This window comes from Lacerta agilis, chromosome 2 (assembly GCF_009819535.1).
Source record: "Lacerta agilis isolate rLacAgi1 chromosome 2, rLacAgi1.pri, whole genome shotgun sequence".
Classification (NCBI taxonomy): Eukaryota; Metazoa; Chordata; class Lepidosauria; order Squamata; family Lacertidae; genus Lacerta; species Lacerta agilis.
The window spans coordinates 30,729,716-30,748,892 of record NC_046313.1 but is presented as its reverse complement, the minus strand read 5'-3'; the positions used below and the strand labels follow the sequence as shown (position 1 = coordinate 30,748,892).

General features: G+C 46.5%; 1 protein-coding gene across 4 annotated transcripts in view; it reads left to right on the top strand.

Annotated features, from left to right (window-relative positions):
* GRIN2C (glutamate ionotropic receptor NMDA type subunit 2C) overlaps positions 1 to 19,177 on the top strand; it is a 90,808-nt gene that overhangs the window by 33,223 nt on the left and 38,408 nt on the right. For all 4 annotated transcript variants that reach the window (XM_033139252.1, XM_033139250.1, XM_033139249.1 and 1 more), the window contains exons 3-4: positions 6,911 to 7,509; positions 10,220 to 10,334. In XM_033139252.1, coding sequence (XP_032995143.1) covers positions 6,911 to 7,509; positions 10,220 to 10,334 — 714 coding nt within the window. The remainder of the gene's footprint in view (positions 1 to 6,910; positions 7,510 to 10,219; positions 10,335 to 19,177) is intronic.

Here is a 19,177-nt window from a genome sequence, read left to right as displayed (position 1 = left end):
CAGAGCAAAGAAGCACACAACATAGCTTCCTGTCCCTCTCTGCTCACCACAACACCCTTCCTGAACCTGCTGCAAAGGATTGGAGGAACCCCCAAAACAGATTTAGTGGGACTTGCAGGGAGATGAGAGGGAGGGGACATTCTGCTGTGCAGCCAAAAGTCCTTTGCACTGGCAGTGCTACTTGTCTGGATACCACCCATTCTGTATGGCTTTATGGTCCATCTCTCTCTCTAGGAAAACTCTTAAGGCTAGACGTTTGGGAAAGTTATATAATAGAAGAAGAATTTGTGTTCTAAACAGGTTACTCTCATCCACTTGTAATGTGACTATTCTCATTATGTTGCCAAATATCCCCACTAAATGCTGAAACACCTCATACACCATACAAGCAAAGCCAGGCTGTAGCCATCTTTACAGATCCATTTCCCTAAGCCTGTTGCTACTGTTTTTATGGCCACAGGCTATAAGCTAATAGTTTACCAGTGTGTAGAGGGACAGGGTCCAGGGTCCTGATAATCTGTGTTGTATTCTCCTGGCCCTGAATGATTTTAGTAATTCACAGGAACTGTTGTTGTCATTGTTTTAGACCAATGATCCAACCCACCATTTATTTGTTAGCTGCTGCTAAAACTGTCTTGGCCAGGAAATGGAAATCAGATAAACTTCCTTTGATTATGGAGTGTCTACTGAAAACCTTCCATACTGCTGAAATAGGGGGAAATGGACTGTCTCGCTTCGTAATGAGGGGAGGAAGCTGAGTAGCCAATGACTTTGTCAATATGTGATGTCCGTTTATTGATTTCTGGACCAATTGTTGTAAGCAAGTCCCAACAAGTTATTGCGCAGAGAATGCTAATGTTGAGGAGAGGCTAGTGGGGAGGAAGGCAAAATGCCATCTGTTCTGCATCCATCCCAGAGCCATTGGGATGTAGCTCAGGTGGGCGAGGGTGGAATCCAGTACCATGTTTCACCCTAGCTGGGCTACATTTACCTCTTAAATCACCAGCTCAGGGCACGTGCAAGTTCAGCACAGTGGTTGCTATAGGGCACTCTGATTCCTTACAGGTGGGCTGTGCGCTGTGTAATTATTTTTGGCTTGCTTGCCTGTCACAGGATGTCAGTGACGGTTACTGTCACCTGCTCACGGGGAAATTTCTCTGAGCCTCGTTCAATGGCAGCACAACTTACATAAGACCAATATCATGTGTGATACTTACCTTGAGGGGTGGGGGAAGCCTTTAGGACATGATTAGGAACAATAAGGACCACCTTGGATCAGCCTCCTCACCTTTGGCATGCTCCATTAGTGCTCATTCCCCTGGCAACATGTGCCCCATAAAGCAATTCATGGAAATGTCCATCGCTGGCCACTAACAAGTTCTTGCTCTCCAGTCAAAAAGGGCCTCTGGGTTATTGACAGGAAAATTGCTGCTGGGTCTTGCCAAATTAAAGCCATGCTTTCTAGAAGAGCTAGTACGGCGATGTCTCATCATGCGGAAGCTGATCCGTGTGGTGGCTGCAAGCAATCCCATCCACAGCAGCCTATCTGTTACATGATGTAACAGTGGCATATGGAGAGCCCTGATGGATCTTGCCACCACAAACCCACCCAAGCATGAGTCCGTGACAGTGAGGTGATAGTTATTGCCTGCATTTCCAGAGGAGCATCTTTCCACATGGAAGTGAACATCAGAGGAAGGGGCCAGTCTATGGTGCAGTAAGATCATTTTAGTCTCTGAATGTCATGGTCTCAGGGTGGGGTGGGGTACTCCTTTAGATGGTAGAATGTATTACTTCAACTTGTGGTCATCCCACCCTGATGCATTTGGGGATCCTCAAATGACATCACTGAAAGCCCACTTCCTGGCCAGATGTTCAAGTTTGTTAAACAAGTGCATATTCCTTTCATTTGAAGACCAACAGCAACTCTGTCCCAGGTTGAGTTCAGTCTCCTGCTCCTCATAAAATACAGTGGTGGAAACAGGTGACACGTCATTTGCTGACTGTTGTTGCATTGGAGTGAGGAAATAGCACCGTGCAATGAGATCGTGACACATATTTCAATGGCTATAGATTGAAGGGGAAGGAAAGCGAGATCAACACAGGGGCTGCCATTTTGGGAAGCCACCCCCCATGTACTTTCCCACCTCTATTCAACCCTATCAGCATGCATACACACACACACACACACACACACACACACACACAGCAGGAGCCCAATCAGATGCAACAGAACCGTTGTTCATATGTCCACCAAAAGAAAGCATGATATGTGTGTGTGAGGAAGCAGAGAGGGTCAGCGGGCTGAACCTTCACCCATTCTCTGTGTTTCCTGGTTGCCTTGTTTGCTCCAGCTGCATTTATCTGTTTCTGTTGGTCTAGGTTCCAGAGGTGAACCTGGAAGTGGTGTGTGTGTGTCTGAAACAGTGGACTACAGCCAAGTGAGGCAAAGGGCTCAATGCTCATGTCCTGCATGATCCTGTTGCTGCTAAAGGCTCCCCAGTTATGTGTATATGGGGACAGGCACAATAAAAGAAATATGCCTCTCACCATCAATGGCGGGATATCATGGCTGAGGGGGCAGCATGAGCACAACAGTCCTGCCAGTGCAGCAACTGAGGTGCTCTCCATGGTGCTGAACATTGTGCTGTATTGGGAAGGCCTTGAAACACACACAGGGAGAGCCATTATTTTCAGTGTTTCTGACAGTAACCCATATCAGTGCCTCCCAACTTGCTAGCTGTTCACACAAGGTTTTCCAGCATGTTAATCCACACGGTCCCTTTGCTTACCACTGTTCAAAGTAGTGTAAGAGAAAGGCTGTGGTTGTCTTGTCATGCATGTAGTGAGCAGGAAGAGAAGAGGAGCAGCTCCAGAAGGCGCCCCCTTCCCCCAGAAGAAACTAATGCTCATAGGGAATGGACATTGGTTATAACGTTGGTTGAGCTGCCTAATGTGTTTCCACAGTGTTTCCTCGGGGCCAAGAACAACAGGAGAAGTTCATTTAGAGCATTAGCATATTGCACCCCCTCCCTCCTTCCCAACCTCCTTCCATGATGTGCGTCAGCAGCAGGTCACAAGTAAATGCTGCATAGATTACACACACGTGGCGACCTTTCTGAGCACCCAGGGCTTGCACGTTGAAGGAGAGGACGAGAAATGCTTTAATGCATGTGAAAGCATGCTCACCTTCCCCCCCGCCCAACTAATTTATTTAAAATAAAATAAAATAATGTGAGCACTTCCTTCAAAATGACACCCAGGCACAATCAAGCTCTTAAAAAGAGCAGCAAAAAATAAAAACAAAATGCTAATCACTGTTCCTCCCCACCCTTCAGCTAAACACCAAGTAATCATTTATATAGTTTCCATTTATAGCAATGCAAAAAGAGGGTTACGCTGTTTCACCGTTCTCAACTGAATCTGATCAACAATTGAAATTTTGTTTTTCTATAAGCAGAATATTTTCATTTCAAGTGTTTTAATTCACTGATGCAAACACTGATCTCATAGGAATGCTGGTTCATTTTTATATTTTAGCATAGCATTTGAATACATTAAGGCATGATTATGGGGTTGCGTTTTACACCACAAATGTTGACTTTCTTGGGGACATTATAAATCGCGGATGGCCCTCCAGATGACCGTGCAGGCTGAGGCTGATGGGAGCTGGAGTCCAGCATCATCTAGAGGGCCACAAGCACCCAGTCCCTATCATAAATAATCATTACCAACAGCTTGTACCAGAATCAGATCCATGTTTTTGAGATTTATTGGAGTACTCTTAGGGGAAACTTGTTTGTTTTCACATCGTATTGTTGGCGTTCTAGTTTTGCTGTCACATTTGCAGTAATGAAGTAGCACCTTCAGTTTTCATTAGCCGCGTTTAGATTTAATGCTAATGTATGGCTTAGCATTACGTGCATGGGTGCCTAGCTTGTGCTCTTCCTCCTCCCCGCCATCATCTCCAGCGTGGCCACAAGGAGGAGATTGGAAGCTTTTGCTTCCATTTTAAATAAACTAGAGCTTTGCATTACAACTGAACCTTAGACGGTGGCTAATCTTAACTGTGGTTTGTTGCAGAGGAGGAGAGTGGTGCCAATGAGCCCAAGGCTTGTTCACATAATGCTAAACCAGGGTTTCCCAAACTTGAGTCTCCAGCTGTTTTGGGGACTACAGTTCCCATCATCCTTGACCACTGGTCCTGCCAGCTAGGGGTGATGGGAGTTGTAGTCCAAAAACAGCTGAGACCTAAGTTTGGGAAACCCTATGCTAAACCATAGTTTAAGCATCACGTCTGGACATAGCCAGTGAATTTCATCTGCTTAAAAAAACAACAACATAACCCCCCCTCCCTCTAAATTCTGAACACAGCTGAGACTGAGCTATACAAAAGCTTCCAAATGCTGGTTCCCCAGGGGGAAAAAACCCTGCAGGGAATTCTGTGATTCCTGAACCATTGGCATAGGGCAGGCATGTCCAACTCCCAAGAGACTGTGATCTACCCATTGTCATTGGAGGGAGGAGGAGCGTGCGTGGGGTATGTGTGTGGAAGAGGAGGATTGCCCAGAGTTCCTGAGCTTTTTTTTAGGGGGGGTGTACAGACAGAGCGAGGGGGCAGGGGCAGAATTATTCAAAATACTTTGCTTATATTCCCGCAACCAGTAAGGATCCCAGTTAGACATCAATCAACTGGTTAGACATTGCTGGGATAGGGGAAAATTCAGGAAGCCCCCCCAAGATTTGGGAGCAAGGGATCTGTACAATATTTGAGCTTCTCTGATTAAGCTTGGGAATACTCTCTGAGTTGTAGGAGTTGAATCTTGGGCAGACTCCCTTTAAATGCTCTCCGTGAGCCCTCCTTCAAGCCTATGCAGCTGAATGGAAAGAGCCCCATCCTAGCACAGCTATAACTCCAGATATTCTCAAGTCACTAGCTTGAATCACAGCCATGATTCAATGTCCCTACCTCACCATTCTGCTAATGTACACCTCTGGATCAAAGAGCCTTCCGTCAGTAGAGGGGGCATGACCCTTTATAATAAGCCAGGAAAGCTTCAAGGAAGAAATCCATGTTGAAAGCTAGATCTCCCCTACCCCCATGGCAAGATAGTCTTCAAAATAGCCCCTGTGATGGTATCTGAGAGATGGAAGGACCACATTCACTGGAACTCCAGGAGCTAAATGGTGAGCAGCTATCCAGGTTGTTTGGTCTTCTCTCTCTCCCCCCTCCCCTCAGGGCAAGATGGACCTTAGGTAGTGGAAGTTGGGTGAGGAAAAGGCAAGGAGCAGAATTACACCTACTGCCAAACTAGCAGTTTTAATGTTCTTTAGAGTGCTCATTTTTCAGGGGAGATCTTTCTTCAAGGTCCTAACTGATTTAGGTTTGATCTTGGCAATATGTTTTCCTCATTTTCATCCAGTCTTCGCTGCTGCTGCTGCTGTCCTGGGGTTATATACTTATCTGAAACCCATTTGTTTTCTCCCTGCTTTTTCACTTGACAACCTCTATACCTCTGCTGCAACCTCAGATTCCAAGGTCCTCTTCAACCCACATTGACTATCTCAATTTGCCCACTAAATCTTTCCTACTGTACGTGATTTTGGTCTGGAACTGCTTTGTATCCCTTTAGAAAACAGTTATTTGGAAACTGCAGCAAAAAAATCTTGCTGAGTTTCCAAGTGAGTTTCTTCCAAAAAAATAACAGAACGCCCCTCCAACTCCAAACTATTTTGTAAATGTTTTAAAGATGAATACCATTCAGTTAATCTTGTCCTTAAGAGGGCCAGGCTGGGCCAAAGAGCGAGATTAGACAAATGAAAAATTCAGATGGATATCAGGCAAGTACTGGCTGAGAAACAGAGAATTCAACAAAGTCAATTATCCGTGTGATTTTTTTCCTCCCTTTGTGTTTTAATACTGAATGTTTGGTTTGGTTTTTAAAATAGAAACATACACAGAGGACAAGAATGAATTCACTGACTGTTTAGGCTGATTGACTTGGCTAGGGAAACTATCCTGTACTGAGAAATTTTGAACATGCCAAATGTTGACTCAAATGAGCTTAAGTTCCCAAATGAAGATACTCTGGACCAGGCATAGGCAAACTCGGCCCTCCAGATGTTTTTGGCCTACAACTCCCATCATCCCTAGCTAACAGGACCAGTGGTCAGGGATGATAGGAATTGTAGTCTCAAACCACCTGGAGGGCCAAGTTTCCCTATGCCTGCTCTGGACCATGTTTCGTTTGTGGATTGCAACATTTGCCTTTGCTTTGTATAATGGGATGTTCTGGAAATTGTGTTGTGGGTGACGGAGCAACTGAGTCTTTTGAAAGTTATTGCTCTGTGAGTATGTATGGGTGTGCGCATTTGCCTATATAGCAAGAGAATCAAATGTTGGTGTAGGAAACAAGAACAGACCAGGAATAGCCATTAGGAACTGGGAATGAAGAGACCATTTGTAACAGCTGGCCCAGGCAAAGAGCAGCTGAGGCAGAGCAGGAAATAAGTGCCAGAAGTGATTGCACATCTTCTGCCTTTATATATCACCATATAAAGATTGACTAATTTAGTTCCACAATAGACTTGCAGATTTTAATGGTGGGGTGTGTGCTTCCTGTTTTAAAATGGAGAGAGCTCTGAGCTACAGAGAGAGTTCTGCTGATGCACCCAGGCTTATGCAGCAAGCAGGTGGCAAAGCTGGAAGCGAAGGGAAGGTTTTGCACCTCACAGCTCATATTAAATTGGGAAAGTGTGAGCGTTGAGAACAAGAGTGGCCATCAAGCCTGCTATTCAATGTCTGTGAAAATAGCTGAGAAGTCAGTAATGACGGACCATTTATTTACTTTATTTGTAAAACTATTCACGCACCCCCTGTTACTAATCCATCTCTCTTCCCCTTTTCTAGGAGCCCGGCTCTGCCTTTCTACAGCTGGGTGTCTCAATTGAACAGCAAATACAGGTGATCTTCAAAGTCCTGGAGGAATATGACTGGAGCTCCTTTGCCATCATCACCAGCCTATATCCTGGATACAGTGTCTTCTTGGATGTGATACGGTCCTTCACAGATGCCAGCTACTTTGGCTGGGAAATCCAAGATGTCCTCACCTTTGAGATGTCCCAGGACGGGAGCAACTCCAAGATCCAAAGGTTGCTGCGTCAGATAGATGCTCAGGTGATGATTGTGTACTGTTCGCGAGAGGAGGCGGAATACCTCTTCCAAGTGGCAGAACAGGCTGGTTTGATTGGACCTGGCTATATCTGGATTGTGCCTAGCCTGACCGTGGGGAACATGGATGTCCCACCCGCCTCTTTCCCGATTGGCCTCATCAGTGTGGTCACGGAGAGCTGGAAAATGAGCCTGAGGCAAAAGGTCCGGGATGGTGTGGCCATCATCGCCCTCGGAGCAGAGAGCTATTTTAGGACCCATGGCTACCTTCCCATAGTGGGTAGAGACTGCAACAACAAGACACCTTCAAGTATACCCACAAACAACACCTTCTACAGGTCAGCCCAGGCAACAGCCTATTAATTAACATGATTTAAACCCTGTTGGCTACTGGTGTGCATCAGAAATTAGAATTTGATTTGCAGCAACCATTTATAAGGAAGATTTTGTGTCTTGGTAGTTAAAGTAGAGAGACTTTGGTTTCCATACATTTGAGAATTCTGCAGTTTTCTGCAATCATAATTCTGCGTTTAGAAATTGCCCATTGTCTACAAACGCAATTCTGCAGCTTATTACACGTTCCATTCCATTTTAAACAGGCACGGCTCCCCGCAGATAATTCTGGGAGCTGTAGTTAAGTGTGCTGAGAGTTGTTAGGAGAGTCCTATCCCCACCCCAGAACTACAGTTCTCAGAGTGATATATATAACTAACAATCTCTCTTCACAGGGAACTCTGGGAATTGTGGCACAAAAGTAAAGCTCACCCAAGAGTCATTGCACTGGCAGACAAAGGATGTTGGATACCACCCCCTTTTATATTTTGAAGCTCTTTGCTATTCTTCTTTCTGTCGTTTGAGCTGATCACCATAGTTTCAAGTGGGTTGTGTGGTCTCTGGTACAGCAGTGAAGAATGAGAGAGGGAGGGAGGGAGGGAGGGAGGGAGAAAGAAGGAGAGCCGAAGAAGGCACAAATGTTGTGAGTCAAGGGATGGCAAAAAAATCTGAAGTACGAAGAAAGCTAACTGAGCGAAACATTTTTTAATTTCCCTGTTTTAATGAACAGTTCTGGAGTGTGACACTCAATAATTGAGCAATGGCTTTAACTTGGGAGTTATGTAAATCTTGGGCTGTGCTACTAATGGGTACTTGCACAATCTTCAAGTCACTCTGTGGGTATAAATAATAGACAAATAAAATGGGACTGGTGCTGGTGGAGCAGCCTGAAGATCATAACCTTGGAAGTAGCAGATGTGGATGAGTGAGTCGGCTGGAAGGCAATAGAGAAGGCAGCAGGGCAAGTGCAGGAGCCTTTAAGGAGGGAAGGATGATGAAGCTGGATTCATTCAATGAAGCTGAGTGTTGGAAGATTCAGGGCAGACAAAAGAAAGAGCTTCACACAGCAGATCGCTGTGGAATTTGCTCCCACAAGGGGCAGTGGTAGCCACCAACTTGGATGGCTAAGAGGATTGGACAAAATCGTGGAGGTTTAGTCTGTCAAGGCCACTAGGCATAGCATGTTTTGCTTCCCCTGTTGGAGGCAGTGATGCAGCGGCGGAGCAAGCCGATCAGGCCCCTGGGGCAGCGCACATGCCCTGCACCCAAGGGCGGGGCCAGCCACCCACAGGGGCGGGGCGAGATGGGGCAGGATGCTCCGCGGGGCCTCCTCCCTCCGAGATGGGGCAGGATGCCCTGCCTGCCTCCTCCCACTCAGCCGCCCTACAGCTGAGGGGGAGGTGGTGGGCGGACCGTTTGGGGCAGCGCAGAGCCTGCGGGCGCCCAAGCTCCCGCGTCACTCCCAGGAGAGAGGCATGGTTCGGGTGTGCTGCAGGCCCCACGGTGAGTACCACCTGGCATTTTGTCACCCCCCTCAGTGGTGACACCCGGGGCGGACCGCCCCACCACACCCTCTTCCTCCACCCCTGCAGTGATGAGCCCCGGGATACCAGTTGCTAAGAATGACAGGTGAGGAAAGCGGTCTTGGGCTCAGGTTCTGCCATTGGGCTTCCCATGTTCACCTGGATGGCCACTGAACTAGACGGGCCTTTGGCCTGATCAACAGGGCTGCCCTTATGCCCCTGTTGGTCCTCACTGCTTCCCAGGTAGGTGCAGCGCACACCCTCCCCATTCAAAACTTTAAAGGCAATGTCTGAAATGCCACCTTTCTGATGTCTCACTTTGATGCATGTCTGTCTCTGGCCCTTCTACGCTGAAGTAGGCACTAACAACGTATACATAAGAAAAAAGGCTCCACCCAAGTATGTCTTGTGCCAGTTTCTGTGCTGCAGGTTGCTAGTCCCCACGGGCTAGCAGGATCCGCACAGGTGAAACAGCAGCCGTGGTAGATAAAAAAAGAGATGAGTCTGTGTGAGGGTAGTGATGGGTTCAAATCCCTGCTTGGCCATGATGGGGTTAAATATTGGATGTCTTTGGACCACACACTCCATTTCAGTGTCACCACCTACCTCATAAGGCTGTTGTGAGGGTGACCATGGGGAAACGGTATGTGTTAACCTGAACTTATGGGGAAAGGTATACTTGTGACTGATGAATAAACACTACTCTCATTGAATCACGGACTCACAGGATTGTAGAGTTGGAAGGGGCCCTGAGGGTCATCTGGCCCAACCCTCTGCAGTGTAGGAATCTGAACACGCAACATGAAACCATACCAGACCCTGGTCAGCTTTGCAAATGTGCTAGCATTTGTATTGCTGCCGTGTGCTATCCCCATGAGACCACTTGCGAGAAAGCTTTTCTGCTAAATTCTTTCTAGATGCTCTTGCATCTCTTGGGGAAAGCAACGTCTGAGCTCATAGGGAGGCGTAAGCATTTTCGGTAAAATGCACTTTAACCGTCTTGCTCTGAACTGATGAGGCCTGGGTGGTTGTTGCAAGGTCAGCATGTGAGAGAGATGGAAGGGGAAATAATGTTTTCTCTCAAAGGAAGACAAATGGAGGGCATTGCACTGATGAAATGGGGGGGGGGGACTTCTCGCTTGCCCTTTTCCTCCTGGCAACCTCAAAAGTGCTTTTTGTTTACTCCCGACAGGCATTTGCTCAACGTGACGTGGGAAAACAGGGACTTCTCCTTCAATGACGATGGCTTCCTGGTGAGGCCCACCTTGGTGGTGATCTCATTGAACCGGCATCGGCTCTGGGAGATGGTGAGGGCTCCTTTTTATTTTTCTAGGCAGCCTTCTCTGCAAGCGGAGGCACAGTCACACTTCCCTCCTTCTTGCAGGAGGGTCTGCCCACCATTCAAGCTCCAGGCTCCCCTGCTTTAAGAGTTTCAGGGTGACACATACCAGTGCTTGTGGAGGGGAGGAAGGGGAGGAGAAAATCAATGGAAGAGGGGTCTTGGCTTTAAACCAGGAGCCAAAGGCAGCCCTCCAAGTCTTTCTTGGAGAGAGCCGGTGTGGTGTGGTGTAGTGGTTAAGAGCGGTAGACTCGTAATCTGGTGAACCGGGTTCGCGTCTCCACTCCTCCACATGCAGCTGCTGGGTGACCTTGGGCTAGTCACACTTCTTTGAAGTCTCTCAGCCCCACTCACCTCACAGGGTGTTTGTTGTGGGGGAGGAAGGGACAGGAGAATGTTAGCTGCTTTGAGACTCCTTCGGGTAGTGAAAAGCGGGGTATCAAATCCAAACTCCTCTTCTTCTTCTTCTTTCTATATCTGGACCTCAGAACTCTCCCTAAGCCACAACCCTCACTGTCCCCAATGTTTTTACTTGGCTGGAATGTTCCCTTGAACTCTGATATTGCTTCTTGCTTGTCTGAATGAAGGATCGGGGTGTGTGTGAGTGTGTGCAGAAACTGCAAAATTTGCATCCATTTCTCCATCCACTTTCGCTCCCCGCTGGTATGTGGCCCTCAGAATCTTGCGCAGAAGGGAATGTGGCCCTTGGGCTGCGAAAAGAGTTTCCTGCCCCTGCTTTATACCAAAGAACGACTTGGAAGCCGCCAAGTTCTGCTTCCTGTTGCCTTTCCCAGTTGTGCTTTGTGCTCCTCCCGGCTCCTGCCATCGAGGTGATGACTTAACTGAATGATTAAAAGCTGAAAACGACGCTTTCTTCGGATCTGCATGGCAATTCAATTTCATTTCATAAACAAATGGAAGCACCATGAAATGAAATGAAATGAAATTTGGGATTCATTTATTCAGTGTTACACAACTAATTTATTTAATTTGCGGCACCTTGGTAATGTATCGCATGCTACGGGGGCGCATAGCTCAGTTGGAGAAAGAGGGCGGCAATGCCCTTGTTTGCGCGAGATTACTTTGTAGTTTCGTTTGTGTGGAATTGAATTAAAAAACAGAACTGAACAAATTATGTGAAGGCAAATTGGCTTAAGTGAGTTACAGATCAGAGATGAGGGCAACTGCGAAGCTTGTCAATCAATTGCACTCATCAGAAGTTGAAAACAAATTGGAACCTTTGTGGCCGGTGTGGCTAACCCACGGCCCTCCAGATGTTAGACGCCAACATCAGTCAGCCCCAGCTAGCATGGCGTGGGGTTGGGGTGATGGGGGTTACAGTCCAACAGCATCTAGAGGCCCACAGGTTAGCTGGCTTATGGGATGAAACCGCTAATATCCAGTGTCCTCCCTCAGGTATACAATAGGGGCTCTCCGAAACGCTCCACCATAGTGAAGGGAAATTTAAGTAACTTGATTCCTGTGAATTCCAATACAGAGTGACTTGATCCACACCTCCTGGACTGGAACATAATTACCTTCATATTTCGCACTTCTCTGAACATTTTGATACAGTTCTTGACTCAGAGAAAAGTACCAAAATGCATTAAAAGAGAATATTTTAAGATAAAGTGCATTTAGAAATGTGTGTATTGAGATAAAACAGAATTTAAATAGGGTGGGGTTTTTTTGAGAACAGGTATTTTAAATTGAATATTCTTTTTAAAGCCACATATTAATGTGGAAACAGAATATAGAGCAGAGTTGTGACTGAACACATGCAAAATTGACATGGAGCAGAAATAGACTTACACATCACTCTACCTCAGAGGGAAAAAGGGCAAAACATAGAACAAAGCTCTGTTTTTAGATGGTTTGATATCCTTCTACGGGCACTGAATGTTAATTCCCCACCAGTATTTACATTTTGTGTGAGACTCTTTATTCTTTTGTCTAGTCCACAGGTCCAGTCCTACCGTTAGCCAGAATGAGGCGGCCACCTCAGGCAGATGATTTTGCATGTCGGGAAAGGGCAGTAAATTGTTAGTTGTTCCATTTATTATTGGGGCATTTTTACGGTTTGGGATAGGGGAAAGGCCCTTGTCAGATTTCCTGCCTCAGGTGTAAAATAACTTAATTGGCCTTGTTGCACCTGTGCCTGGGACCCAATATAGACCAGAAGGAAAACTCCAAGCAGCTTTTCTCTAAGCATTCTTTATTGATTTGCCATGGCAGAGCAATGGTACAGCTGGCTAGTGCCCAAAAGTCTGCACACCCTCACAAGCACATACAGGGGTGTTTTATACTCTTTACAAACTGCTAATAACCCAACCCCTAGCATTCCTTCTGGCCAATCAGGCTGGGGAATACACCCATCTGGCTGTCTTACATGTTTCAAACTGCTTTAGCCATCAGGAGGTGCTATATACTTATTCTAGCATTTAACTGCCTAGCTGTTGACCTTCGCCTGCACCTGCATCCCAATAATAGCCAAGGCTATTGCTGACATCGGTGATGGGGTCAGTTCTGCGGTTAACTAGTCTACCGAAACTAGACAGTCTGTTCAAAACAGGAAGTTTGTGGTCAGCTGTTTTGCCAAACTGCTGATCTGCTATGTTTGCCTAAGAAGCTGCAATGTAAGGATTTTGGCTAGGGCAAAGTTGAATCGGTCAAAAGGGAATCGGAGCGAAGCTGTATCTAAAATGGGGTTTCTTATGGCTATCTCTTTGTCCATTCTGCCCTTACATATCTGGTGCCTCATTCCTGGTGCCTCATTTTCCCCCCTTTCAATCGAGAGGAGCAGCTTGTTCTGCTTCCTCATCAGATTGACCTACTGAGCTTTCAGCTATACATAAAAGGACTTCCCACCCCCCTTTGGTGACTCTGGGTGGCGTGTCCCTGGTGTGAAAGCTTCAAATCTCCTTGTGACTACACTGGAGGAAGTCGAATAAGAGCCAGTGCCTCACCCCAAGTTCATTCCTCGAGGACTAAATTCTGGTTTACTGTTACAGCTGAATATGGCCCATATTTCTTATGGAGGGTGGTGACATTTACTTGAGGACTGGAAGGGACTAATAAAAGTAGTGTGAGAAGAATAGGATCAATGAATATTTACCTACTCTGACTTCTTGAGAGCAGTTGCAATGTAGCAAATAGTCGGGAATAACTTTCTAACAGTAAGAACTGTTTGGCTGTAGAATGGACTCCCTATTCTCTTTGCCAGTGAAAATACACCCATAGGTATAAAAGACTAGGCCCTCCCCTTTGGTTCCCAACTATATACACGCAAGAGAATAGAAAGAGGTATTGTTGCCTTAACAAAGTCAATTTCAAGGGGTCAACAGGATTTCCCTTTTCATCTACCCGTCCAATCCCAACAACCTAGACCAACATTGTTCACACCTCTAACACTCCCAATCTATAGAATTATGCCCTGTCTAACAACTGGTCGACAAACCAATAATAACAATGTCCTTCTGACCAATTTTCCCGATGTGGTTCAGCTGGAGATGGTCTCCGTTGCATAAAATGGAAGTTTCCGGTGGCCCATGCATCGAGTGACAGCGTCCGGTGTGTCACAGCAGGGGCTACTTCAATTCGGTCTCCCGTGCGCTGGGCGTCCTTGCCGGTCAGACGCAGCAGGGGAGACTGGTGCACCGTGCGTTGAGTACCTACTCCTGGCTAGGCACAGCAGGGTGTCGACTTCAGGGGGTCACCTCGGCCTTTCACCGCCGTTGGGGTGGATAGGAGAACCGTGTATGGACCGTGTAAGAAGGTCGCGCTTCCACTCCTTCACCCACACGCTATAGCAGGCTGGAACTGATGGACTGGCTCAGCAAAGCTGCACAGTGTTCGCTCGAGGGCCCACCTGCTGAGGGAATGACAACACACAGACACAGACAGACAGACAGATAGAGAGATTATTTGTTCGTGGAAGGTGATATGCTCTTCCACCTGTCCATTCTAGCTGCTACTTTCGTGGTTTCCTGTAGAGGAGTTCAAATGGTAACATCTTAGTGGGGGAACTTCGGTGAAGTCCACAATCAGGCTCTTCATGGGAGTGTAGCCTACATGTTATACTCCAGGTGGGGGTAGAGATCCCTGCTTGGGGTCGTTTTTTGCACACAGGATACATCTCTGGGAAATAGCAGCAGTCAGTTGAGAGAGATTTGGCACATATAGTTTTCTCCCGAGATGTTCCCTAGCAGCAGTGCCTCCCAAGTGTGTGGACTCATGGTAATTTTTCACAATCTTGCTGGCCAGGTGTTGGGGCACAAATACTCGGTTGTCTGGGAGGAGTAGCCATCCATCTTGCAGTCGGGCTCCCTCCTGATGTGCCCATTCTTGTTCTTCAGGGGCATAGTGAGGCTCTACGTCCTCAGGGGTTATGTCTGGGATAAGAGCAGCCACGGTTGTAGGTGTTGGTTTCAGAGCTGCCTCTCGGGCAGCCTTGTCTGCCTTATGGTTGCCTCTGGTGACCAAATCTCTACCTCGCCCGTGTCCTTTGCAGTGCATCACAGCAATCTTCTCGGGAGCCCACACCGCCTCTAATAGACTTTCCACTTCTTGTCCATACTTCAAGGCTTTTCCATGGGCTCCTATCAAGCCTCTCTCCTTCCATAGAGCTCCATGCGCATGCAGGGTTAAGAAGGCATACTTCGAGTCTGTGTATATATTTGCCTTACATCCAGCTGCCAGTTGCAGGGCTCTGGTGAGTGCAATTATTTCGGCCTTCTGGGCAGAGGTTCCTGGTTGTAAGGATTCTGCCTCTACAACTTCCTCGTTGGTCACCACAACATACCCGGCCTTCCTGAGTCCGTTGGTTACAAAGCTGCTTCCATCTGTGTAATATACTATATCGGGATCTTTCAATGGCCCATCCTTCAAATCTGGCCTGCTAGAGTAGACCTCATCCATCACCTGGAGACAGTCATGGTGCTCTATTTCTTCTTCATCAGGCAAGGGCATCAGGATGGCGCGGTCTACCCTAGATGTAGTCTGGGATTTTCACACAGCGTAGCCGTTACTGCTCTCTGGCAGGGTGGTCATCCTTTTACTACTGAGTCCAATTGTTTAGAAAATTAGGCTTCCGGCCGATTCCAGCTTCCCAGTTTCCGAGTCTGGACTCCTGCTGCCACATTATTCTGTTTGTGGACATACAACTGGAAGGGTTTCTCTGGATTTGGCAATCTTGGGGCCGGTGCCTCCATTAGGCATCTTTTAATAGTCTCAAAGGCCTTTTGTTGTTCTGGTCCCCACACAAAGGGGTCTTCCTCCACTCCTCTTGTTTTCTCATTCAGGGGTTCTGCTAAAACACTGAAGCCAGGTATTTAGCACCACCCTGTATTTCCCTAGGAAGTCCCACAACTGCTTCCTAGTGGTGGGCTCTTTATGAGACATATGGCTTCTTTCCTCTGTGGTATGATACATTGAAGCCTAAATACTTGACTTCCTTCAGACACAATTTATGCCTTTCTCTGAGAGGCTTGTATCCTGCCTCCCATAACAAGTGTAACAGTTCTTCTGTACCCCCTTTTCCTTTTGGGCTGCTAGCACAATTCACAATTGGCAGCAACTGTTGGTACATCCTGCCTCCACTGAGGGCAGTTGTATACAAATATCATTTCACTCCCATTGGGAAAGCCACACCCTTTCATTCCTTAGGTATCGGGCAGACCCATCAATGAATCAAAATTGCAGAGGCACTCTTTTCCCTGTTGCCACAAACTCCAAGCAGCCATCTCCTCATTTGCAGACACTTATAACTCAAAAGGCTGTGCAGCTACAACAGATTTAGCCTCAGATAACACTTTCCGTTGCTGCTTCCCATTATTCCTTTGTTCACAAATCCCATTTTAGGGGTATATGTATAAATGAGGTAAACCTGTGCCCTGGATTCAAGAGCTAAACATTTTGCATCAAAGGAATGCCAAATTAATGTAATCAGTGACCATTATCGGGTATCCTAATTACAGAAAAGAAGCAATACACCCACATTTTTGCTGTACCCAACTACTCATTCAATGATGAATTGGTACTGGGAGACAGTCTCCCTTTCTGACCCCATTTTCCATAAACATATTGAACAACACATAACACTAAAACTTCTATACTTCCATACAGGGGACAGAAGATAGGTGAATAGATTAATATAACAGAAATGACTTGGTATGCAATTGCATTATACAGAGTACCTAAATTTTCGTCCCATTCTGGCATCCACCATCCTCAACTCAAAGTGCCATACAGCAAGACATATTTATTTTCAGATACTACAAATATTAAAATAAACTCAGTCCAGAGGATCATTACCCAATCCTCCCTTTTTCTTTGATGCTGCTTTGTTAACAAACTGGCAATGAATGACAGCTATGGTCCATTGGAGGGAAAAGCAAAGCAACCAACCAACAATAATCAGTGCAGGCCTAAACATGTCTTTAACAAAACAAAGTGACATTAAACCAGTAAAATTCCAATTGAAACCAGTTATAGGACGAAACCAGCAAATTTAATCCAGTCACCTATCAGTCTGCTTGAAAGATACCTTTTCCCTAGCTGGTGGGACACGGTTCCAGCTCTTTCCCCCCTTACCAAGGTAGAGAAAGGGGAAAGGCTGCTGCGAAGGAAATTTCTGTGCTTTTAAAATGAGGCTTTTTCTGTTCCCCCGCTCCCCCTCCCTTTCCTCCATTTTCTTCCACTTCCCCTTTTTCTCTGCTTCCAGCAAGCTTTTGTTAGAGACCTTTAAAAAAAAAAGGAACAGGGGGGGGGGTTCTCTCATATCCATAACAAATATCAATTAAGATACAAACAATTAATGAATTGCCGGAACCAAGTCAGTTAATTTGTGGCTTCATCCTAACTAACAAGAAACAGAGCAACCCAAAAGATTTCTGAAACCCTTTCACCAATCTTCCCAGCACATATCAAAAGGCAAGCATTTCTACTTACAGAAGTTATTATTGTTTAGTCCCTTCCAACTCCTCGCGATGCCATGGACCAGGGCACGCCAGGCACCCATGACCTCCACCACCTCCATCAGCCTAATCAAACCCATACTGGCAGCCTCGAGAACATTGACCAACATCTCATCCTCTGTCGTCTCATTCTTGTGCCCTCAATCTTTCCCAACATCAGGGTCTCCTCCAGGGAGTCCTCTCCTCTCATGAGGTAGCCAAAGCACTGGAGCCTCAGCCTCAGGATCTGTCCCTCCAGTGGGCAATCCAAGGCGGACCTCCCCCATAATGGACAGGCTTGATCTTCTTGCAGTCCATAGGACTCTCAAGAGTCTTCTCCAGCACCATAATTCAATTACAGAAGTATTTGGCAATAATTACCTGTAACTCACACCCTTTTACAACGTACCTTAACTCTCAGGATAGCAGGATTGCCTTTCAATGCAAATGCCTGGACTCAGGGCTACCTTTGCTTTGCCCTTTGCCCCCCTTTTGCCAGGCTGAGCAGCATGAAATGCAAATACTCTAAATCACCCACTTTCAAAAGGCTAGGAGAATTACTTATTGGAGGGAAACAGAATAAAAGTCTGAAGACCACAGATGACAAAGTTAGGCAAAGAAGGGGAAGAGAAAGTTGTGGTTTTCCACAGCCCCTCCGATCCAGTTGGAGAAAACACAAGCCTCGATGCAAACACACCAAAGAAAAGACCGTTTGCAAGACACCCACACACGCAGGCCCCCCCCTCTCCTCTCAGCCCTTTTGCTAAAGAGGAAGAGAGGAAAAGCTCACCCCTTTTCATCACCAATTCCTCCAGAGCCTACAAAACAGGTAGGCTGCCACTGTGCAGCTATGCCTTCAAAACCCTGACTCTAAGGGTCCCTAAAGGTCTTACATCCTCTAAAACCCTGCCTCTACGCAGGCACACTTCTCAGAACCCATTGCATGAAAACCAAAGATATGCAGAAACATACAAGGAAGTACAAGGGAGTTGCCCCGCTGTGGTGCAACGACCAGCATAAAACAACAAGAAGGTGGGGGGAGGTTGCTACCCTGCAACCCTCACCATTACACACACACACAGATTGCTTCTGTCGATCCCAGCAATATTCAAAGCTGGAAACCAGAAAAGCTAAGTCCCCCCCTTTCCTTCCCCAGGAGAAATTAACTGAAGAAGGATAGCTGGGAAAAACTTAACAAAATAAAGATTCTCTCCCCTGTCCCAGCCCTCTGGAACCCAGAGCCCTGGCCTTGACACATAACACAATTACACAGTTGTGTTAAAGCAGAGAGAAAACACAAAGAGATCCACACAATATCACACACACCTATATTTGGCCTGTGCTTCTGGGTAACACAGCACTCTGCAACAACTCAAAAGATAACCTCAGCCATTATTTTGGAACCTATTTCCAATAGTACCGGTACCTTCAAATGGAGTATTTGCTGTAGAGCAACCCCAAACCCATTATGTCCCATGTAGTGCTTTTCACCAACCTTTTTTTTTTAGTGTTCTTTAGTCATCCACATTCATCACACAGCACTTCATTAATCACACACCACTTCATCACACAGCTAAATTTCCCAATCATTCAGTCCTTTCACACCAAACCAAACGTACCTCCCTTTCCCCCTTTTCCTCCTACCTATATGCATGTTTTTCATCAGTGGACCACTTACCACTGATTACTGACATCGCAACCTATATGTGTGCCTTCAATGGACCTCTTTCAGACCATTGAGTAGTGGCACACTTACCTATGCGCGTGTTTTCCCCAGCGGACCTCTTTCCTGCTGAGTACTGGCAGCACGCTGGAGAGTGATCAAGTCTCCCATCTTCTCCCAATAGAGAAGGCCATT